Source organism: Cupressus sempervirens, chromosome 3 (genome assembly GCF_028749045.1).
Source record: "Cupressus sempervirens isolate cs-2001-9-10 chromosome 3, ASM2874904v1, whole genome shotgun sequence".
Lineage (NCBI taxonomy): Eukaryota > Viridiplantae > Streptophyta > Pinopsida > Cupressales > Cupressaceae > Cupressus > Cupressus sempervirens.
In genome coordinates, this window is record NC_143120.1 from 1051297128 (window position 1) to 1051319490 (window position 22363).

General features: G+C 35.9%; 1 protein-coding gene across 3 annotated transcripts in view; it reads left to right on the plus strand.

The window, feature by feature from the left end:
* Window positions 1-12247: 12247 nt before the first annotated feature.
* CCP1 (P-loop containing nucleoside triphosphate hydrolases superfamily protein) overlaps window positions 12248-22363 on the plus strand; it is a 130573-nt gene continuing 120457 nt past the window's right edge. Inside the window, exons 1-3 of one of the 3 annotated variants that reach the window (XM_089822987.1) lie at window positions 12248-12392; window positions 13144-13337; window positions 13585-13640. In XM_089822987.1, coding sequence (XP_089679113.1) covers window positions 13152-13337; window positions 13585-13640 — 242 coding nt within the window. In that variant the 5' untranslated portion in view covers window positions 12248-12392; window positions 13144-13151. Of the gene's footprint in view, window positions 12393-12428; window positions 12517-13143; window positions 13338-13584; window positions 13641-22363 lie in introns of those variants that run through there. The other 2 variants (XM_089822986.1, XM_089822988.1) reach the window with 2 other exon arrangements.

Sequence of the window (22363 nt, forward strand, 5' to 3'; positions counted from 1 at the left end):
TTTTAATGGAGATTTCAATCAAGAGCATACTAGAATTATTGTACAACATGAACATATGTTCAGATTAGAAAGATAACAAAACTCTCACTACATAAAAAACTTCAACAACAATGTTGTTTTGTGGAACTTACTACTGTTGGATACAATTGATTAATTGTGTGTTGTCTTTGATGTTACACAAATGTCATATCAATTGATAGACAGTGTTTACCAAGCTCACTTGGTCAGTGAAGATAGTTTTCCTTGTCTACCGAGTGTTCATAGGTCTACTCTAAACAGATGACAGTGTCTACCGAGCTCACTCAGGCGTCGAAGGAATTTAGGTAGAAAAGAGTGTCAATTGAGCTCACTTGGTCAACAAAGGGAAAGTTGGACAGAGTTAGTATTCACCAAGTTCACTAAGTTGCAAAAGGATTTTTGCAAGTTCGCAGTGTTAACTAAGCTTCTGTTGGTTAACAAATGAAATCGTTCCAAAGTTAGTTTCTAGCGAGTAGGGTCAGCTTACGAAGGATTTTTCTTATTTTGGAATATGAAGCTTAATTACTTCATGTATTGATTCTAGCTGACTATGATGATGAATATTGGTTATTGTAATTTGAATTTGGGCCAACTTGACAATCTAGAAGGTATAAATAAAAGGTCAAGTTGAGATTTCTAGTGTGTGTGCAAGTGTGTTGATTGAATTGAAAAGAAAAGAGAGGGATCGAACTTGAAGGATAAGAAGGTATCCTTGTGGAGTAGAAATGTAATATTCGATCACGAAGGATCAAGTTTAAGCAGAAAAGATATATGGATTCAGAAATTTCGTTGCATCACAATTAGGTCATTTCATTGTTACTCTCTAGCCATTGTAGCAGTGATCTAAAATATCTTAATAGAGTTGGTTTAACAGCCAATTGTAAATCTTCTAACAAGGTGGCAATTCCATTGAATTTTTTTAAGACCTCTTGCAAGGCCACTCCTAGCAGGGTGATTAAATCCTCTAATAAGGTCACACCTAATAATGTGTTTTGTAACCTTTAATAGGGTTGGCTCATAACCGAACTCACTTCATAAGAGTGAAAAATAGTAACTAGTTACATTGGTGGTTTTTCCCAAATTGGGTTTCCACGTTAAATCCTGGTGTCTCATGTGTTCATGTTATTTCTCTTATGTTTGCAAGTTAATTAATAATAATGTTTTAAGATCTGCTAAAAGTAATTCACTTTGCCTTTACGGAGTTACAACAATTTCTTTTTGTTTACCGAGCATCAACAACAACCAATTTTCTCAGTCTAAATTTTATTGTTGACATCTAAGGGATTTGGGATTTATTTTAGTGGTAACTAATTCACCCCCCTCTTAGTTACTCATTCTATAGTTCCAACAATTGGTATTAGAGCTTTTGGTGCTTGCAAGAAAGGTTTCAAGGACCTAAGCTAAAGATCGGGATGTCTTATAAAAGAGAGATTCCAAAGCTAAATAGAGACAACTTTTAAGCATGGCAGGGACTCGTGAGACTTCATCTGGCTACCATAAGTGATTTAGGCTGCAAATACCTTGATGAAGAATACAAAACTCCTACGGGTACATTATCTATTGGAGATCTTGCTGAAAAAAAGAACCATAACATCATGATGATTGATATTGCATCTGCTCTCAGCTATGATGAATTTGATGAGATCAAAGACTGTAAAACTGCTTTTGATATGTGGAACAAGCAAAGGACATCTATGGTGGTGATGACAATGTAAGGAGAGCCAAAACAGAAAGCCTTAGAGGACAATTTGATTAGATGAGAATGAGAGAAGATGAAAATGTTTCCAAATATGTGGAAAGAATGAAAGCCAGTGTTAGTGCAATCAAAGCTTCTAGAGGAGAAATCAAGGAAGAAACGGTTGTAAGTAAAGTTCTTAGAACTTTTCTTCCCATCTATGCAATTAGAGTATCTGCTATTCAAGAAAAGAGGTGTAATCCAAATCACAAGTTGAGTTTGGATTCCCTAGTAGGAAGATTGACAGCTTTTGAGCTAGACAACTTTAACAATTATGTTCCAGCTTCCAAAAAAGTTGAGTTTCCATTTGAAGCTAAACTTTCACTCAAAGAAAAAGGCAAGAAAATAAAGGACAATTAGTCAGAAAGTGAAGAGGAAACAGAGGAAAGTTCTGATAGTGATCTTGAAGTTGTTGAAGCTTTATTTGCAAAGAAATATTGTAGAGGTAGAGGAAAGTACAAAGGTAAAGTTCCTTTAATCTACTTTTCATGTGAAAAAATTGATCATATTGCTGCCAGGTTCCCAAACAAAGAAAGAAAGGATGAGAAGAAGAACCACAATTACAAAGGCAAGAAGGAATTGAAAAGTCACAAATCCTTCAAAGACAAAGGTAAGAAGACTTGTTTTATGGCTAAAGATTCAAATAACAGTGAAGATGAAATAGTGTATATTATTGTAAAAGATGAATCTAATGAAGAAGAAGATAAGATGACACTTATCTCTCATGTTAGTAAAAATGATACATGGATCGTATATAGTGGATGTTCACATCATATGACTGGAGACAAAACAAAATTTGAACACTTTGAACACTATGATGGAGGTAGTGTAAGGTTTGGAAACAATGAACCTTGTTGCATAAAGGGGAAAGGTTGCATTCCATTAACCAATTAACTTGTATGTGACAATACCTATTGGGTTGAAGGACTAAAACATAACCTACTAGGTGTGGCACAACTAATCAACATTGGATTCAAGGTAGAATTCATGCATGGCAAGGCAAGACTATTGGATGACAAAGGGAATCTGATTGGATCAAGCAAACAAACAAGAGGTAACCTATTTTATCTTGATCTTGGTGATTGCTCATGTTTTATTGCTCCAATGGAAGAAAGTTGGTTATGGCACAAAAGATTATGTCATGTGAACTTTGATAATATGATCAAGATAAGAAAATTCAGAAAAGTAAGAGGTATCCCTAGTTTGAAGAAACCAGATGTTGGTTTATGCAAAAATTGTCAAATTGGCAAAATGGGAAAGAGTAATTTTAAAAGAAAAAACTACCAGTCTGAAGATATTTTGGAAATTGTGCATACTGACTTATGTGGACCTATTGGAATAAAATTTTATAGTGGAGAGAAATTCTTTATTCTTTTTGTTGATGACTACTTTAGAATGATGATTGTTATGTATCTTAGAGAAAAGTTAGAAGCATTTGAGGAAGTCAAATGGTATCTAGCAAGAGTAGAAAAAGAAATAGGAAAAAGATTTAAATGCTTAAGATCAGACAAAGGTGGTGAATTCATCTCCAATGAATTCAATAATTTCTGCATTGAAAGAGGAATCAAAAGGCAAGTATCAATCCCTGGCACTCCTGAGCAGAATGGAATAGCTGAAAGAAGAAACAGATCCATCATAGATTGTGTAAGAACTCTAATGATTGAAAATAATGTTGCTATCAAATATTAGAAGGAAGAAATTAGCACTATAGTTCATACTTTGAACCAAGTATAGTTGAAAGACTCACGTAAAACTCCCTATGAATTATGGTATGGCTACAAACCCAATGTAAGTTACTTGAAAGTATTTGGCAGTAAATGTTATATCTTGAAAGAGTCTAGAAAAGGAAAGTTTGATGTGAAAGGTGATGAAGGTATATTCTTAGGATATTCCTGTAGAAGTAAGGCATATGAATGTTTGAATTTTTCTACTCATAAAATCATAGAAAGTGCACATGTGAGAATTGATGAGTTTGTAGAAAAGACTGAGGAAGAAAGCAAAAAGGAACTAGAAAATTACAAAAGATTTGTTTACTTTGAACCTGATACATTACCAGGCATATCTAACAGTAAGGAGACTTCACCTCCCAAGTCTTCCACAGTTACTGAGTTGTAAGAAGTACAAACTGAGTCACAGGGACCCGAGTCACATTCTGAAGCTACCGAGTCTGAACGACTTGAGCCTGAAGTTGAAATTCAAAATGATGACAATGCAATTCATTCAAAAGGAAAAGAACCTATATTGGCCAAGTATGTTAGAAGGCATCATGCACCTGACCAGATTATTAGAGATAAATTTGATGGAACAATGACAATAAGCAAATTAAAAGGTACATGTTTACTTGTTGATTTTGAACCTAGAAGTATTAAGGATGCTCTAGAAAATGAAAGTTGGATTGAGGCTATGAATGAAGAAATAGAACAAATAGAAAAGAACAAAACTTGGACTCTTGTTCCTAGGCCTAAAGATAAAAACACAATTGGAACAAAATAGGTATTCAGAAATAAGCTGAATGAAGATGAACAAGTATCAAGAAAAAAAGCTAGATTAGTGTGTAAAGGCTATTCTCAATAAGAAGGAATTGATTATGGAGATACTTTTGACCTTGTCACAAGATTAGAAGGCATTAGGACCCTACTTGCATATGCAGCTCGTAGAGGATTCAAAGTATATCAAATGGATGTTAAATCTACATTCCTAAATGAAATTCTTGATGAAGAAATCTACATTGAACAACCAAAAGGTTTTGTTGATCCTGACAAAAGGGACATGGTCTGTAAATTACACAAAGCTCTGTATGGTCTCAAACAAGCTCCTAGAGTCTCGTATGAAAGACTACGCAACTAATTGATACAGATTGGTTTTCAGAGAATAAATGATAACAGTAGTATGTACATCAAGGAAGGACCAGATAACATAATTGTATTAGCAGAGATATTTGTGGATGATACTCTATTTATAGGAAATGATGACCTATGCAAAGCATTTTCATAACAAATGAACAAAGAGTTTGAGATGTCAATGTTTGGTGAAATAAAATTCTTTATTGGATTGCAAATATAGAAGAACAAAAATGATATCTATATCACTCAATCCAAGTATATAAAAGAGCTACTCAAGAAGTTTGGAATGGAATATTCAAAACTAGTTGGTACCCCCATGTGTACTAGACTAAAGCTTACCAAAGATGATGACTCCAAAGAAGTAGATCAAACCTTATGCAAATCAATGATTGAAAAATTATAGTATGTAGTTCACACAAGGCTTGATATTGCCTTTGTAGTTGGGATAGTGGCAAGATTCTCAGCTGAACCCATAGAAAATCACATTATGGCAATCAAAAGAATCTTGAGATATCTGAAAGGTACTGAAGACTATGGTTTATGGTACAAACTTGGAGGAAACCTAGACCTAAAGGTATTCACTGATGCTGATTAGGCAGGAAATCTTGATGACACAAAAAGCACAAGTGGTGGAGCTTTCTTTCTTTGTATAAGGCTAGTATCTTGGACAAGCAAGAAGAAAAATTGCACATCCCAATCCACAATAGAAGTAGAGTATGTGGCAGCAGTAGTAAATTGTTCTAATATTGTTTGGTTCAAACAATTGTTGGAGGGAATGAAGGTTGAAATCAAAGAACCGGTAGTCATGTATTGTGATAACACCAACGCAATTAACATATCAAAGAACCCAATGATGCATTCCAAAACAAAGCACATTGCTATAAAATAGATCACTTTATTAGAGAACTGGTGTAGGACAAAGAAATCTGATTGGAATATGTCCATACAAAAGAACAAATTGTAGACATATTCACTAAGCCATTACCTAAGGATGCATTCTTGTATCTAAGAGGTAAGCTAGGGGTCATTCCCCTACCTGAAGCTCACTGAATCAAGCTTAGTGATGCATCAACATGAACCAAGTTAAAGATCAATCAATTGATGTAGCATAATCAAGAGAATATTGCATATGAATTAGTACTCAAGGTACATTGATACAAATTTGGCATGTGTTGTCAAAGAGGGAGAAGTTTACTATCATATCTTTATCTTTCTAAAATTTTGTAGTGGGAGAAGTTTGAAAAGAAGTTATGTAGTTCCTTCACAAAGGGAGAATAAAACATAAAGAAGAAGTTCTTGTGTAAAATCTAAGAGGAAGAAACTTTTTGTCAAAAGGAGTCTTATTCTCAAAATTTCATTATGCTATGACATGTTGTGTTGCCATCAATGCCAAAGAGGGAGATTGTTGGATACAATTGATTAATTGTGTGTTGTCTTTGATGTTACACAAATGTTATATCAATTGATAGACAATGCTTACCGAGCTCACTTGGCCAATGAAGATAGTTTTCCTTGTCTACCGAGCATTTATAGGTCTACTCTAAACATATGACAGTGTCTATCGAGCTCACTCAAGTGTCAAAGGAATTTAGGTAGAAAAGAGTGTTAACTGAGCTCACTTAGTCAATGAAGGGAAAGTTGGACAGAGTTAGTATTCATCGAGTTCATTCGGTTGCCAAAGGATTTTTGCAAGTTCGCAATGTTAATTGAGCTTCTATTGGTTAACACAGGAAATCATTCCAAAGTTAGTTTCTACTGAGCAGGGTCGACTTACGAATGATTTTTCTTATTTTGGCATATGAAGTTTAATTACTTTATGTATTGATTCTAGCCAACTATAATGATGAATATTGGTTATTGTAATTTGAATTTGGGCTAACTTAACAATCTGGAAGGTATAAATAAAAGGTCAAATTGAGATTTCTAGTGTGTCTGTGCAAGTGTGTTGATTAAATTGAAAAGAAAAGAGAGGGAGCAAACTTGAAGGATAAGTAGGTATCCTTGTGGAGCAGAAAAGTAATATTCGATCAGGAAGGATCAAGTTTAAGCAGAAAAGAGATCTGAATTTAGTAATTCAGTTGCATCACAATCAAGTCATTTCATTGTTACTCTCTAGCCATTGTAGCAGTGATCTAAAATCTCTTAACAGAGTTGGTTTAACAACCAGTTGTAAATCCTCTAACAAGGTGGCCACTCCTAGCAGGGTGATTAAATCCTTTAACAGGGTCACACCTAATAGTGTTTTTTGTAACCTTTAGTTACAAGGTTGGCTCCTAACAGGGCTCACTTCAAAAGAGTGAAAAACAATAACTAGTTACATTGGTGGTTTTTCCCAAATTGGGTTTCCACGTTAAATCTTAGTGTCTCATATGTTCATGTTATTTCTCTTATGCTTGCAAGTTAATTACTAATAGTGTTTTAAGATCTGCTAAAAGTAACTCACTCTACATTTACCGAGTTACAACAAATTCTTTTTGTTTACTTAGCATCAACAACAACCAATTTTCTTAGTCTAAATTTTATTGTTGACATCTAAGGGATTTGGGATTTATTTTAGTGGTAACTGATTCACCCCCCCCCCCTCTCTTAGTTACTCCTTTTGTATTTCCAACAACTACTACATTGCCTTTTATGCCCGACTAAACCTTACAACCCTACAAGGTTTATTTAACTAGGCTATTAGTTTGATTGAGCTCCTTCAACAAAATTTTAATGCATACAAGGCTTCTAATGTCATTTGAAGAAGCCATTTGGCCAAAAACATTGGTAGCTATGGGAAATTAGGAGATAGTCAACATGGTGTCTTAGTTGATTCTTATTTAGTTTAGCTAGCCTTTCTTGATTGATGAAATACTTTATATTTTGCTTCCTTGGAAAACTATTCCTAATGAGTGAAGACAAGAAATAATATATTTCAAAGTTTAATGGAAAAGTTTGTAAAATTCTTACCACAGCTAACAGTTCTTTTTGCCCTTAGAGTTTCGATGCTCTTTTAAATCCACATTAGTTCCTCCACCTTTCACAGATTTGATAGATTTTACATTAAAAGATTCACACTTAATCCTGAAATGCAAATATAGGAATACATGTAAGTTAGTAGACACAAATTTGATCACACAACTGCACATTTGGATTTTAAAATCATTTATCAATATTTAGAAATCTTAAATTTACACTAGATAGGAAAATAATATTGATAATAATTAATAATTTACCTCAAAATCTTGTGATTTTGACTTCCTACAAGGAATCTTCATTGTTTGTTCTTCTAGTTTCTCCAAATATAATGCTATTTCATCTTTGCAGTGATAACAATCATATTAGTATCAACATTTACAAACTTATAGCTGAAAATGATTAATGAATTAGATAAATAAATAGGAAAACATATTTAAATAATAGATATTTTGTCTAATTCCATAGATATATCTTAAGATGTCTCCAACCATTATTTTGATAACGAGGTTTGAAGAGTTAGAATCGTATTCGATTAAATACACTGAAATTTTTATTTGGATTTGAAACTCACCAAAAAGAAGGCTTGGTGGAAACTGCAAGGGCAAAAGTCTTATTATTATATTAAAAAATTAAATGAATTAAAGTATTTAGATAAAATTAAAAATAAATAAATTTTCAATTTTTCATAATTCAAATAGTTTTTATATGATCCTACAACTGTCGAAATTTAAAATTTTGTAATTTCAAAAAATGTATTGATACACTATAATATAACAAAATATAAATATGAATGTATAATAGTATTATAACTATTTTCATTTGATGAAATGTTGACATAAGGAAAATAAAGCAAATAGAATCTACATCTCCAATTTTTCCCTTTTAGTGCAACTTAATTTTTCAAGCATTGAACTATAAGATAAATTGCTATCAAAATAATGTAACCCTTGTTCAAAAGTTTTCTCCCTTTCTTCCATTGAAGCCAATTCCACTTATGCTTTTTATGATTTTATCAGCTTTTTGAATGTAGAAATTCTCTCCTCAAATTATCTTCTTGCTATGTTGAAACTTCACTGGAAGAAATGGATTAATAAGAAAAGTAGAAAAAAGAAAAATAGAAAAAAGAAAACAGTTGGTCAAATAGAAGAATTTGAGATCAAGACTCTAGAGTTTACACTTGAGGCTCAGAGAGTCTTCGAGTAGGATTTTACCAAGAACTCTCCAAGATTCAGCTAGATTGGATATGAGAGATTGGTCAGTTAAGTTCGATCAATATAAAAATTTAGAACTTTGTAGAATTTTGCAAAGTATTCAAAGAATTGTTAAATTATATTTTAGATTAGACTTTATAATTCATCATTAAACTATATTTTAGATCTGTAGAAGCTGTTGGTCTAGACAATAAGATGATTTAGATAGGGATCTTGAGTATGATTATTTTGGCTTCAAGACTTTGGAGAGATCATGTCTTTCTAAAATTGAATGATTATCTTCAAATGCTCCTAGCGGTAGAGTATTGTGACATCTTGTAGGTTGTTGCCATGGAGTAGGGTTCACCATTTACCTAAATATTGTATGCATCAAATGGTACGAGACATTTTTGCTTGCAAATAAGATATTTGGAACTTTGAATTGATGATTTTTTGATATGACGATTGAATTTGGGTAGCATTTTTGTTTAACGTAACTATTTTTGGGAAACATTCTAGATTCTCAAGATGCAAGTCTTTTTGCTTTTTTGTTCTTTTTTGACGCCATAGTGATTCACTGAATATTTTTTCTTTGGGTAGTTGAGTGGTTGCTTGCTTCTATGCATGAAGGAAGATAACATTGAGGGTATCTATGACATCCTTAAGGAATCCGTTGCAATTAGCAAAGTAGTTGGGGAATTTGAGTTTCTATTCATAAATCTATGCAACAGATAACTACATTAAGGGAACAAATGACATACCAAGTGGTATTGTTGCAATGTTGTGGGTGTTTTAATGATACTGCTCGCTCTATAGAAAGGGTAATGCTTGTAATTCTTCTCGACTTGGTACATAGTGGTGCTAAATTGTTAATGCATTCATTACATTCTTGGAAAGGGGATCCTATGGAATACATCCTGTTCTGTTCATGTACTCTTGAGGTAACAGTACATTCATTCTTGTTAGAGGAAGCTCATGTGGATCATGCACCAATGTGTCAATGAAAACCAATTTTGTGCTCATTGAGCTTATGCTTGAGAAGCCAATCAATTGTCACACATCTACTATGTAGGGCCCATTTGCCATTGCACCAAAAGCCATGACTATTAGTGAACATGGAACACCACATAATTAACCACCTGTGGGCAGGGGAGCACGTTGCATCACCCAACAATCTCCCCCTCGACGCGCATACCAGGGGCTTATGCGGGTCGGGAAGGCACCGAGGAGATTTGAACCCATGACCAGGCCAAAAACTAGGCTCTGATACCAATTGTTGGGCCCATTTACCGTTACACCAAAAGCCATGACTGTTAGTGAACATGGAACACCACATAATTAACCACCTGTGGGCAGGGGAGCGCGTCGCATCACCCAACATACTAGACCAAGAGAAGCTGTAGAAGACTCCAACTTCTCTTTTGGGAAAATGCATATGTAAAATTCAGGCTAGTATGTATCTTATCCATAAATTACCTTGTTCAAGGACATCTCAAAAAATGGATATGACTTCCTCAAATTGATCATTCACTATTGTGTGTTGAATCTTAAAGACCTACTGAGTTTGTTTGACTGGTCTAAGATGACAGTTTTTTAAAGGACAAAATACGACATTGAAGGAATGAGTGTCTTGTACATGTTGACTAGGGGTTCCATTTGCGTCACAACTTGCTGCTACGAGGAAGTCATCCCAACAATATTGGCATCACAAATTGTGTTGCTCAAATACAACAAGGGTTGCAGTATTCTTAGTTCATGTGATTTTGATTTTAGGAAGTTGAAGGAACCATAAATTGGCAATAATAGGGCATGCATGGTAAATTAACATGACAACAAGTCATGATTCCGTGAAATGGTATATGATTGAGGCTAGTAATACATTCATGATGAGGCTATTAATGATTCCTAATCACAATGGTAATGACTGCGATGAATGTAGGCCAAAGAACATTGTTAACAATGTCCAAATCTTCAAGAAGGATAACACACTGCAAGTTGCTCAAATGTTAGAAAAGGAAATTACCCACACAAGTACTCAAATAGTAGGAAAGGAAAAGGAAATTATTCACATCAATCCCAAATGCTAGGGAAGAAAAAAAGAAATTATAAACAAGAATACCCAAATGTTTGAAAAGGAAAAAGAAATTACTCACAACAGTATCCAAATGTTAGAAAAGTGGAAAGAAATTACTCACAACAATACTCTAATGTTAGGAAAGTGAAACAAAATTACTCGCAAGGACACCCATATTTGAATTTGAAGGATTATTAATCATCAAATTTAGTAGTTGTGGGGTGGGACTTTGGTTTAAGGAGGCAACACTAGGGATTTTTTGAGTACAAGAATGATTGCTAGTTGGGAAATTAATTTTTTTCCCATAGATACAAAAAACCAGAACCCTATAAGTGGATACCAACGTACCATAAATACCTTGAAAGATCTAAATTTCATAGAACTTCCAAATTAAAAAGCATAAATCTTAGAAAAACATTCATTTTCAACTAGAACAACATATCTAATTTTAAAGTAGCTCAGTGAATCTACTTCTGGCAACAAATTACAGATGTGAAAATCTTTTAAATGCTGTGGTGGATGAGGAAATTGCTACCTTTTTGTCCCACAAGACAAGACAAAAATGTATGCATGATTGCAAAATAAGCAAGATCCCATGTTTTTTACAAGTACCACATGGTGGCTTTTATTTGTCGTATAGTTTAAAGTAGAGCAGAGTAGTAAAAATAGAATTTTTATAGTTCTTAATTTATTTTGAGTTGATTGTAATAAAAATATTTAATATCATTTAATTGATATTTTAATATTTGAGTAATATTTTTAGATACAGATTTCATACTTTAATAAAAAAATATTAAAAAATTATCAATATTTGAAAATTAATATTTGTAAAAAGCATATAGATAAATATTTGAAAATTAATATTTTTAAATTTTAAAATAATTGTTAAATTATCATGTTACGATTCTAAATGTGTTAAACTTTTGTTTGAATTAAAAAACTATTAAATATGTTATATATATATATATATATATATATATATAGTCCTATTTCTTAAAAATCTGCGCTTATAACATCTCAAATATATGAACCAATCAAATCAGTGTAAAATAATTTTAATGATTTTGCTGGAGGGTTCATCCCAGTGTCATCCCTTATGATGTCTATGGGCCTTGCACTCGGCAAGACTTGATCCTTGGTGAGCTCTTTGTGAGTCATTCAACTTCACCAGTAGACCAAGGACCCATTGATTGTTTCACTGTATGAACAAAGATAATACTAAATTAATAACTGTTTAACTGTATGAACAAAGATAATACTAAATTAATAACAGATTAATAGGAATTAAACATATTTGAGCGACATTAGTCACAGTATCTTCCAAATTAAAACTAGCGATTGGTTAAAAACATAGATTCCTATGCACATGCGAAATTGGAACTTCATAGCTGTTGTCTATAAACTATTGAAATAGATACATCATGTCGCCGAGTTCACATTTCACTGTGTACGGGTCGTAGTATCGACTCCTGCTATGATACCTCGTCCTTGACAACAGAGGCTGATTTATGTCCTTGCCTGACCATTGCCCCACCATGGCTCATGAACCAGCTCTAACACGCTGGAAGTTTGAGGTACGTTTATTTTCATTCATTTTCCTTATTGCTACGATTTTTCTACTTCAAATTCAGGTAAACTCTACATCAGATTTTGAGTGACACAATTAGACGGGGAAAACTTCTTACAGCATATTGCTAGGTACGATGGTTGTTAAATTTTCGAAATCCATTGCACTTTGCTGTATTGTGCATTTCAGGAAAGAATATTTTGATGTGCATATGACAATTATAGAGCCATTTTGAACCATTTGAAAATAACCTATGAAAGTGTTTGTGCCTCAAATTGAGTTTTTGTTTTCGTTCTCATAAATATGCTTCTAAGACATGTATGATTTACCCTCTCGATAAATTCGTTAATTTACGAGCCTCAGCTTAAACATTTATGGACGATACGAACGAAGAAAATTTTAATTTTTAGGAAAAAGTTTGCTTCGATCCGGTGTAAGATTTGTTGGATTTGCATTAATCTAAAATTATACGAAAATATTTTTCTTTTTCACAAATATGCTTCCCGGTAGAATTTACTTTTATACACCCATGATTGAATATTTCTGAGACATGCAAGATTTGTCAGTTGAAAAGAATTGATCTACGTAGCTCTCGGTTTGAATCTGCGTCCGAGGGATTGCAGATTTGCGGTATTTTTAAAAAAATCAAATTTTAAATATGGCTTAAGTATTGCAAGATCGCTCTACTGAAATAAATTGAATTCCATAAATGTAAGCTTACTTATGTATCTGAGCCATGTGAATTTTTTTGGCTGAAGCGACATCTATGCAGGATTTTGAGGAAGCCTATGACGCAAAATTTGGAAGAAGGAAGGGGGATGTAAAGGAGAATGGGCATGCTCAAGCTGCAAAAAAGCTAAGTGAGGACAACGTGAGCCAAGGGAATGTTGTTGGAAATGGAAATAACAGAAATAGTGCAAGTTTGGCTGTGTATGAGCAATATTTGCCTCGGGTAGGTCACTTAAATTTGAAAATGTTTTGTTTTTTGCAATAAAAGGATAGTTAATTTGGAAGTTAGGACCAAGTATACAGTCAATTTGCAATATGCTTCCAGTATTTATCTCAGATACGTTGCTGAACGGTTTAAAAGTTATTCTGCTGTTTAAAAAAGACAAATTTTGTAGGTCAAATGTTGGAGACGGCAGTCTGAATTTTTGAATTATTATTAAAGCTTATGATTTTTTTAATACTATTTTTAGGAAAATAATGGAGTGAATATTGCTGGTGTGGCTCTAGAGAGATCAATGGAGAAACCGTAAGAGACTTTCTCCTGTTATTTGCTTTATACATTGTGATCTTTGTTTTTCGATTGATTCATTTCATCATATGGAAAAATGAATTAGCGAGAAGATGGGTTCTTGCATATGGACTTTGGATTGGTACCTCTACTGTGTAATCACGTGTGACATGCATATATTACTATTAAGCACCTAGCACAGATGACATATCTATAAGTAACAGGTAAAGATAGATTTTCTACCCAGCAGTCAAGCACCAGTCAGTTTGACATGCGAGTCCTTTCATGTAGGGAAATAAAAGGAAATTTGTTTCCATTTGCCTCATACACTGTTCATGTTGTCTACCCTTGGGTTTGAGGTTTCCTTATATATGCTGTACATATAGTTTAACTATTTCACTGCTACTTTTTTCGCCCCGTGACTTGGTTAAAGATTAAAATGGAGCTTACTAATTCAACTTTAACTGGACCACTACAGACAGTGCACACAGATAATGATAATGCGAATGCTTTCATTATTAACATTTTAAATGTACATTGTTTGCATATGACATCAATCTTCATATCATTGAGGAGAGATTTATTATTATCAATATAATGGATTTCTATCTTGCACCTTTCTTTGTGTCGTGATCTGTGAAACTCTAAAAAAATATGATTGAATTAAATATTCACCCGAATATAAAGAGTTTAGTAAAGCTTAAACCAAAAAAGGAAAGTTGACTAAAAATAAAACTGAATAAAATAAAGCCTAAATGAACATTAACGAAAAGATTCTAGAAGCTGGCTAAAAATAGCAAAGAAACCTTAGGTACTAAAAATATTTTAATACCCTCCCTTAATGACCATTCTATGAACTAAACCAAGTTGCTCCCTAAACATGACAAACTTTTCCAGACTGAGAGACTTAGTGAGTATATCTGCGGTTTGGTCCTCTATGGGGACGTACTGCAACATCACTGATCCAAGTTCAACAAGCGTGCGGATAAAATGATAATGAAGCTCAAGATCCTTTGTCCAATCACAGAAGACTAGCTTTTTGGCTAACTTCAAAATTCCCTGATTATCACAGAACAAGGGAGTAGGTCCTGCTTGAGGCATGTACATGTCTACAAGCATCCATCGAAGCCAAACTGCCTCACAAGCTACCTTGGTCCTTAACAATACTCTGATATTAATCTTTTGTGGAGGAGAGTGCTACAACCCATTGCTTCTTGCCAGTCCATGTGACTGCACCTGTGCCCAAACTGAAAACATACCCAGAAGTAGACTTCGTGTCATCAACATAACTTGACTAATCTGAGTTTGTATAACCAATGAGTTGAGGATCTGGACTTCTGCTGTACAGAATGCCAAAATTAGGAGTGCCGTACATATCTCAACACATGCCTCATTGCAACTCAATTTTTAGCTTTTGGGGCTCTCATGACGTGAGAAAGTGTAGCTCACAACATAGATGATGGAAAGTCTTGTGGCAATGAGATAGATGAGGCTGCCCACTAGTTGGCTAAATGTTGATTCATCCACCATCTATGAATCTGATTTACCTAAATTTTTTAGCCCTCTCTCCATAGGTGTACTGTTAGAAATAGCAATACAGGGGGGCGGTGGGGGGGCGTGAATCAGTATTGCAGCACTTTTATGCCAATTAATTATGTCAAAACTTAACCATATGAATCCTCAAAGAAAAATATTGAAAAGTAAAGCACTTAATTAAAACATAACACCGTGATTTGCTTTGGAGGAAATCTTGGTCAAGGGAAAACTCCGGTGGGGATGGTACTCAAAACTATGTACTTATTTGAAGATACATTGTTAGTAGTTTTTGTTACTAGAGTTGCTGTTGCACCAAAAGATCGACCTGTCAATGCCCGATACAACCACTAGATTTATAGAACACAAGAAGCGGTTAAGCCATGTCACGAATCCCAAAGGGAAACGTTGGCGGTTAGTCCAACAATCCCCCCTCAGCGTTACCCGAGGAGATTCGAACCTGTGACCAAGCTTTGGTACCACTTGTTACAAGCTAGAGTTGCCGTTGCACCAAAAGATCGACCTGTCAATGCCCGATACAATCATTAGACTTATAGAACACAGGAGGCGGTTAAGCCATGTCACGAATCCTGAAGGGGAACATTGGCGGTTAGTCCAACAGTTTTGACCCTAATAGGAGTCATTACATGCATTTAGTACATCAGTCCTTGTTAGAGGTCTCAACCCTGTTAGGATTTGTGTTACAATTGGAGCTCACTGTTCAATATACAAAAAAAGGTAATAGTTCAATGACTGTCTTGACATCACAATGCCTGATTAGTCCTTAACATATCTCGCATCTGATCTGACCAAAATATCAAGTCTCTCATCTGACCATTAATACAACATCATGTCACCATCAGTACATCATACATAAAGTCTGCATATCATTACCATACCTCACACCTGAAAATTATCTTCACTTTATAAATTCCAACTTAATTTCTCAGTCCACCTACAAAATTGTCTTTTACAAAATGTGTGGCGCATTAACCAAAACTTGATATTAGAATCTGCTAACCAAGGGTTAACATATAGGATATCGTCCCTTCAATGCTGATGCAAAGCATCCAGGAAACTCGAACAAACTTCAAGGATCCCACGGATCCATCCTTAATCTTATCATAAAACAATTCCTTAGAGACATATAATTACCAACTAAACATTATTCCCTTGTCAAACTTCAACTTTACATTGCAGATTTATTGATTTTTCCATTTTGCAAGGGTGCATTTAGGTACCTTGTGAAATAGTGAAACTATATGTTTCACTGCATGTTCAAACAAAAATGACTTTTCACCATTTCACAAGGGTGCATTTTGGTACCCTGCGTAATAGCAAAACTATATGTTCCATTGCAGTCCTAAGGTTGTCACCATTTTGCAAGAGTGCATACAAGTGCCTTGCGAAATAATGAAAGAAAACTTCACTGCATGTTCCAAGGTTGTCCCCATTTGGTCCTCTTGTAATGTTTTACAGTTATGCAACAACATTGAGAACCTTTGTGATTCATTTGAACAATCAGACATTATCAATTCTGTCAAAACAACAAATTCATGGCATACTACTTGCTTGAGTATCATTGCAATTGTACATGCCTTAATCTTGTAAACCCAAACCAAAGACATTTTAAAGTGCCTTGAATGCACTACAGGATTCCACAATTTATAATTTCTGGATGGTTCCATTGTCAGATATTTGCAAAACCTTCTGAATGTCTCTGTTGTAGAGGGTTTCAACATAGTAGCTAAAGTCTATTTGATCTTCCAGTATAACTCATGGATAAACATAAGACCTGACCCATACTAAACCTATTCCATTGTTCCTTAACTCCAAATAGATTTAAGGCATGAAACCATTCATTTGCATGTGATTAAATGTTCAAAAACAGATATCAACATGAACTGTCATAGAGTTCAAAGCAAAACTGAACTTCCATTTATGATTTCAATATGATACATTGCAAAACCTTACAGAATGACCTCCTTTGGATTCATTCCTTCAATACTCGGGTTATGAACATCCTCTTGCGTGTTACTTCCCATTCATTCTTTCTGTTCTTGGACTGTCACCCTGTCTGCAGACTGGCGTGACAGTCAGAGGCAACAAATTTTAACTATTCTTGTCCTCCAACTGTTCACCACCTTACAATCACACAACAATGCTATTCAAAGACTCTTCATCTCCCTATGGTAGTAACAACCAAACTGACTGTACAACTTCCCATTTTGTAACTATTGTGCAACTTTTTGCCAGATTGCAATTTTTGCAAAATTGCACTTTTTGCAACTGTTGTCATTTTGGACATTTTTCCAACCAATTTCTTTATAATTTGTATGAACCATCAAAACATACCTAAATGGACATTTTATAACCTTTTACATCATTGTTATCTTTTCATGGGAACTTTTATAACATAGGACCATATGACCAAACTAGGACCATTCATGACAATATAGCAACTTGTGCAACTTATAACAAATACATTTCATGTGGACTTAATGTGACTTCCAATGATTCAAATACATTCATATGACTCAAATATGATCATTTTGTGACCCTTATCCTCTTGGTGTGCATGCATGTACTTTATGTGCTTTTGCACCAAATCCCAAGTAATTGAATTTCCAAAACAATTCAATTCCTTAGGCCAAATTGCCCAATTACTAACACTTACTTTGATAACTGCAATATCAACCAGTCAACATATTATCCATCTAAAATATGTGCCAACCACTGTTTACCATACAGGGTAAAAAGATACTTGTCGCATTTAGTAGACTAAGATGTAGCACAGAACAAATACTTTATTCATATACGCAATATGCACTCCGAGTACAATGCTTACAATGATAATGATTATGATGTCTTGATAGTCCCTTTCAGACGGTGTACATATACTTTCCCAAAGGGGTGACTCAACCGTCACGCACCCTTTCGGATACAATTCTACCCGTCAGCCACAATATAGAATTTACCACCCCCCCCACCCAAAAAAGTAAAGTTGTTTTCGGATGACAAAATAGAGACGAGCCTTACAAAAATTCAAACTATTTTTAAAAAACAACTGATTACATCAAATTTTTGGACAGCTAAGAAGAGGGATGCATCCTTGGTGTAGTAGATGTCTGTGCTCTAAGCTCGTCCAGCTCTGCTCGAAGCTGATACACTTGCCTTGTTCGTATTTTCAAATCTGCTTCAGCCTCTATCTAAAGCTCCAAGGTTGACTGCATTCATTTCAGCAATCTCTCCATGTTCCCTCTCCTTCTCCATTGCCATCTTCTCTTTCTTTGCTGCCACTTGTTGTAGCCAACTCCTTCGGGCCAAAAGTGCTTCCCGCTCGGATTCCCAGGCTGCCCTCTTTGCATCTAGTTCCACTTCCATCGTTGCTACCTTGGTAGCTGACTCCTTTCGAGCCCTTTTTGCCACTACCTGGTCTACTTGGCTCCTCTAAAGGGTATAATAAGAAACCCTGTGTATCCGGACTATCTATTCAATTAGAGTCTCAATGCGGCTCTCCATACACGTCTCCCTCGTAGTGGCCCAATCTTGACGCATCTCCGCATTCTCTACACTTGGCCATCTGTGCTCCTCAAAACAAATTGTAAAGGCCGTTGGACATCCCACTCTCATGAAGGATAGGACGCTCTCCAAATCCTTTACCATTGAGTCCAAGGCAAGTGTTTGTGCAGAGGCCATCACTTGGCGAGCACGAGTTGCTGCATCAGTGAGAAATGTCTCCACAACCTCTCCCAACTTTGTCTCTCGCTTTGCTGTAAGCTGCTGCTGGGCACCCATGGCTGTCTCCATTGCTTCCACCATCTGCTCAATAGTGCTCTCTGTAGAGAAGTGTGGTATCCCATTGGTTTGTGTTGGGTGACTTTCCTCCACCTATGTCTGTAGAGGACCTCTTTCTGAAGCCACCTCTCGTGCATGTGTGAGAATGCTTGTTGCTCGTGGTGCTGGCATATAGTTAAACCTCGTACTCAATTATGTGCTCGACCTCTGAACTCTACTCTCTGTCTGGCTCCCTCAGTGGTGCTAGCAATGTTGCATCCATCATAACGATTGTGTCCGAACCTACCACATCCAAGTGGATACCTGGCGTCCTCAAACCCTTGTCTGTCAGTATCTCCATCACTCCCTCCTGAGTGTCCATCTCCTCATTTGGAATGAATATATCAGCCCCTGCCTCTAGTACGACTAGAAAATCCTCTCGAATAGGCTCCATTGTTACCTCTGAAATGGCTGTTGTCGTCAGTGACGGATGTGACTCTGTCTCCCCTATGGCTATGGCCTCCGGAATGGGTAGTGCCTCTGTAGCTGGTTGAATCGCAACTGTAGCCGGAGCCATCATCACTGGCGGTCTGAACTGACCAAACCCTAGAATGCCATGTGCACCCACTAGAACCAAGTGTGCTGTCGCCAAGAGTGTAGGTCGTGGAAATCTTAATGGTGTCGCCATGATCACTTCCACCTCCTCATCCTATTCTTCATCCTTCTCGTCGATTTCACTCTTGTTTGAAGAAGTCTCCTGGCGACCACTATCTGTATCTCCTCCATCCAGTTTGGGTCATTTTGTCTGATCGCGGTCTTACTCCCAAGTGTGTCGAGGTGCCTCCACGGCATGATAGGGGGTTCGCCTGGTGAGGCTTGGCCTCTAGTGTGTCATGGGGAATCATCCACATCGTTGCCTCCAAGGATAGCCCAATTGCATAGTGAGACATGTAGAATGTTTTGTGCTACAATGTCATAAATTTGTACATCCTTTCCACCAACAGTGTAGCCCAATTGTACACTCTTCCATGTAAGATCCTATTCATCATCACCACCTGTGGGAATGAAATGTTTGAAGCGCGGCTAGATCCTGTGAGACTCTTCACTATGTCCATTAGACAACGCCAGTGCCCTTTTTGAACGGTGGACTTCTTCAGTCCTCTACCCTTTGACGTGTCTGTGAGAGCTTCTTTCTCCGTCTGTGTCAAATCCCCGAATACCAACTGTATCAATTGTGTCTTTACCTCTCGACTCAACTTCTTCGGTTTGTTGTCGATTTTCCTTCTCCCTTGTGCATGGCCAGGTATTCCGTATACTCGTGTGATGTTTGACGGTCTGAATGATATTACTAGGTTGCATCCAAGATAGTTGAACGAATTGGTTTGAGAGAACCTGTCATACGTCTCTATCATTGTGCACAAAAACCCTTCATAGTCTTGAATGCAGAATATAGGCATTTGTATTGCCCATTCAACCTGTGCCTTTCGAATGCTGGCCTTAATCGAATGGTTATCAGGTGTCTCCTACCACCACTTCCTGCATTCTGCTCCATTCAACCCTTCAAATGAGACATTCTGTGCTGTGAGATTATTAGTTGCAGTCCGCTGTGCTGTTTGCTTCTCTTTCTTTTTGCTTGCTCCTACACCTGTGTCTCTTGCAACACATACTCCGGACAACAAAGTTTTCACGTTTCTGTTTATGGATACTACAGTTGTTGGTGTATCTTTGTCCAACTTCTTTTTCCGGCTGAATGCATAACTGTCACCTGTTTATCTTTTGTGTGAAAAAGACAACAAAACAGTTAGGTAGTTGTAATTTTCACTCCTTTCTTTGTTGTGGCAGTACGGACGCCATGCTTCTCTTCTTCTATAGGTTGTACGAGTATTCTTCCCTTCTATGAGAGCTATAAACTTTTCCTATTTTTCCCTTAGTCCGTGTGTCCATACAATGTCTTTATAATCCTCCTCATGGTCATACAATAAAGTAATTTGTCTCTTTTAATAGCTGTACGTCTCTGCCAACTGTATCTGGATACCGTACGGTGCATGGTCTCTTTTCCTGCTTGTCATACAGTGGGTGTTTTAACATGTTCCTTGCTTGTCCGTACGATGAAAATCCCCTGTAGACTTCTTGACCGTATGGTGTATGGTACTACTCCACATTGTTCTTTGTCAATGTGCCATAACTGGCTTTGAACGGTGCTCTTTTGCTAGTTGATGGCTGTACGGTCTCAATCTCTATTTGATGGCCCTACGGTGTATCTTATATATGCTTTGCAATCCGTAATGTGATTGTACTCCATATTCGTACGTTCCCCTCCTTGCCCGTATGGGATTCACTCTTCTCCTCATAACCGTACGGTATACTCCAAGAATTTAAGCTTTTGTCTATCCCAAGGACTGTGTGATACTCACCCTTTTCCTCTAGTCTTCCAATGTCCTGTTCGTATGGTATGTCTCATTGTCTGGCCATATGGCTTCCTATTTCTTATTCACTCCTTGCTCGTTGTAGTATAGTGGTGAGTATTCCTGCCTGTCACGTAGGTGACTTGGGTTCGTTCCCCAGCGACAGTGCCAAATGTTTACCGTAAAGGGTAAAAGGATACTTATCGCATTCAGTAGACTAAGATGTAGCACAAAACAGATACTTTATTCATATAGGCAATATGTGCTCCAAGTACAATGCTTACAATGATAATGATTATGATGTCCCGATAGTCCCTTTCGGACAGTGTACATATACTTCACCCCTGTCACGCACCCTTTCAGATACAATTCTACTCGTCAATTAGTCTATGCTTTCATATATATAGCTTTTTTAATCAACAAATAAAGCTGCTCATAGTCATTACTTGCTCCATCATTGTTCCCATTTCATATTTTTGTCTTATTATCATTTGATTGTTCTTTATAATACTTATATCTTCATAATACCTTTGACATTGATGATGGTCAATCTTGTCCTCGCCTGTGAAGCCCTTTGATATCGATGACAATTCTTCCATCACATTATATATGATATATAAATCATATATCTAAGTATTATTATATTAGAGAAATATATATATATATATATATATATATATAATATAATATAATTGTCATTATATTAATGAATAGACATGTCCCATGAAGGGACATGTCTCTTAATTCTCCATATAAATGGAAGAGATCCTTTGCATTTGGAAAACACATACCTTAGAGGCAGTGCTATTATGTTTGCAACAATCCCGAAAAGCTAGCACTCTTTAGCTATTTTACTAGAAGGCACTTGAGGGAGCTAATCATTTGTAACAAAAAGTTCTATGAGTATGATGATTTCCTAGTTACATTCATCAAATTTGTCTTGATCTGACATAGCTTGAGTAGGACGTATTTCTATACCTGAAACAATTTTTTTAAGACACTGATATTCAAATATTGACATCATGC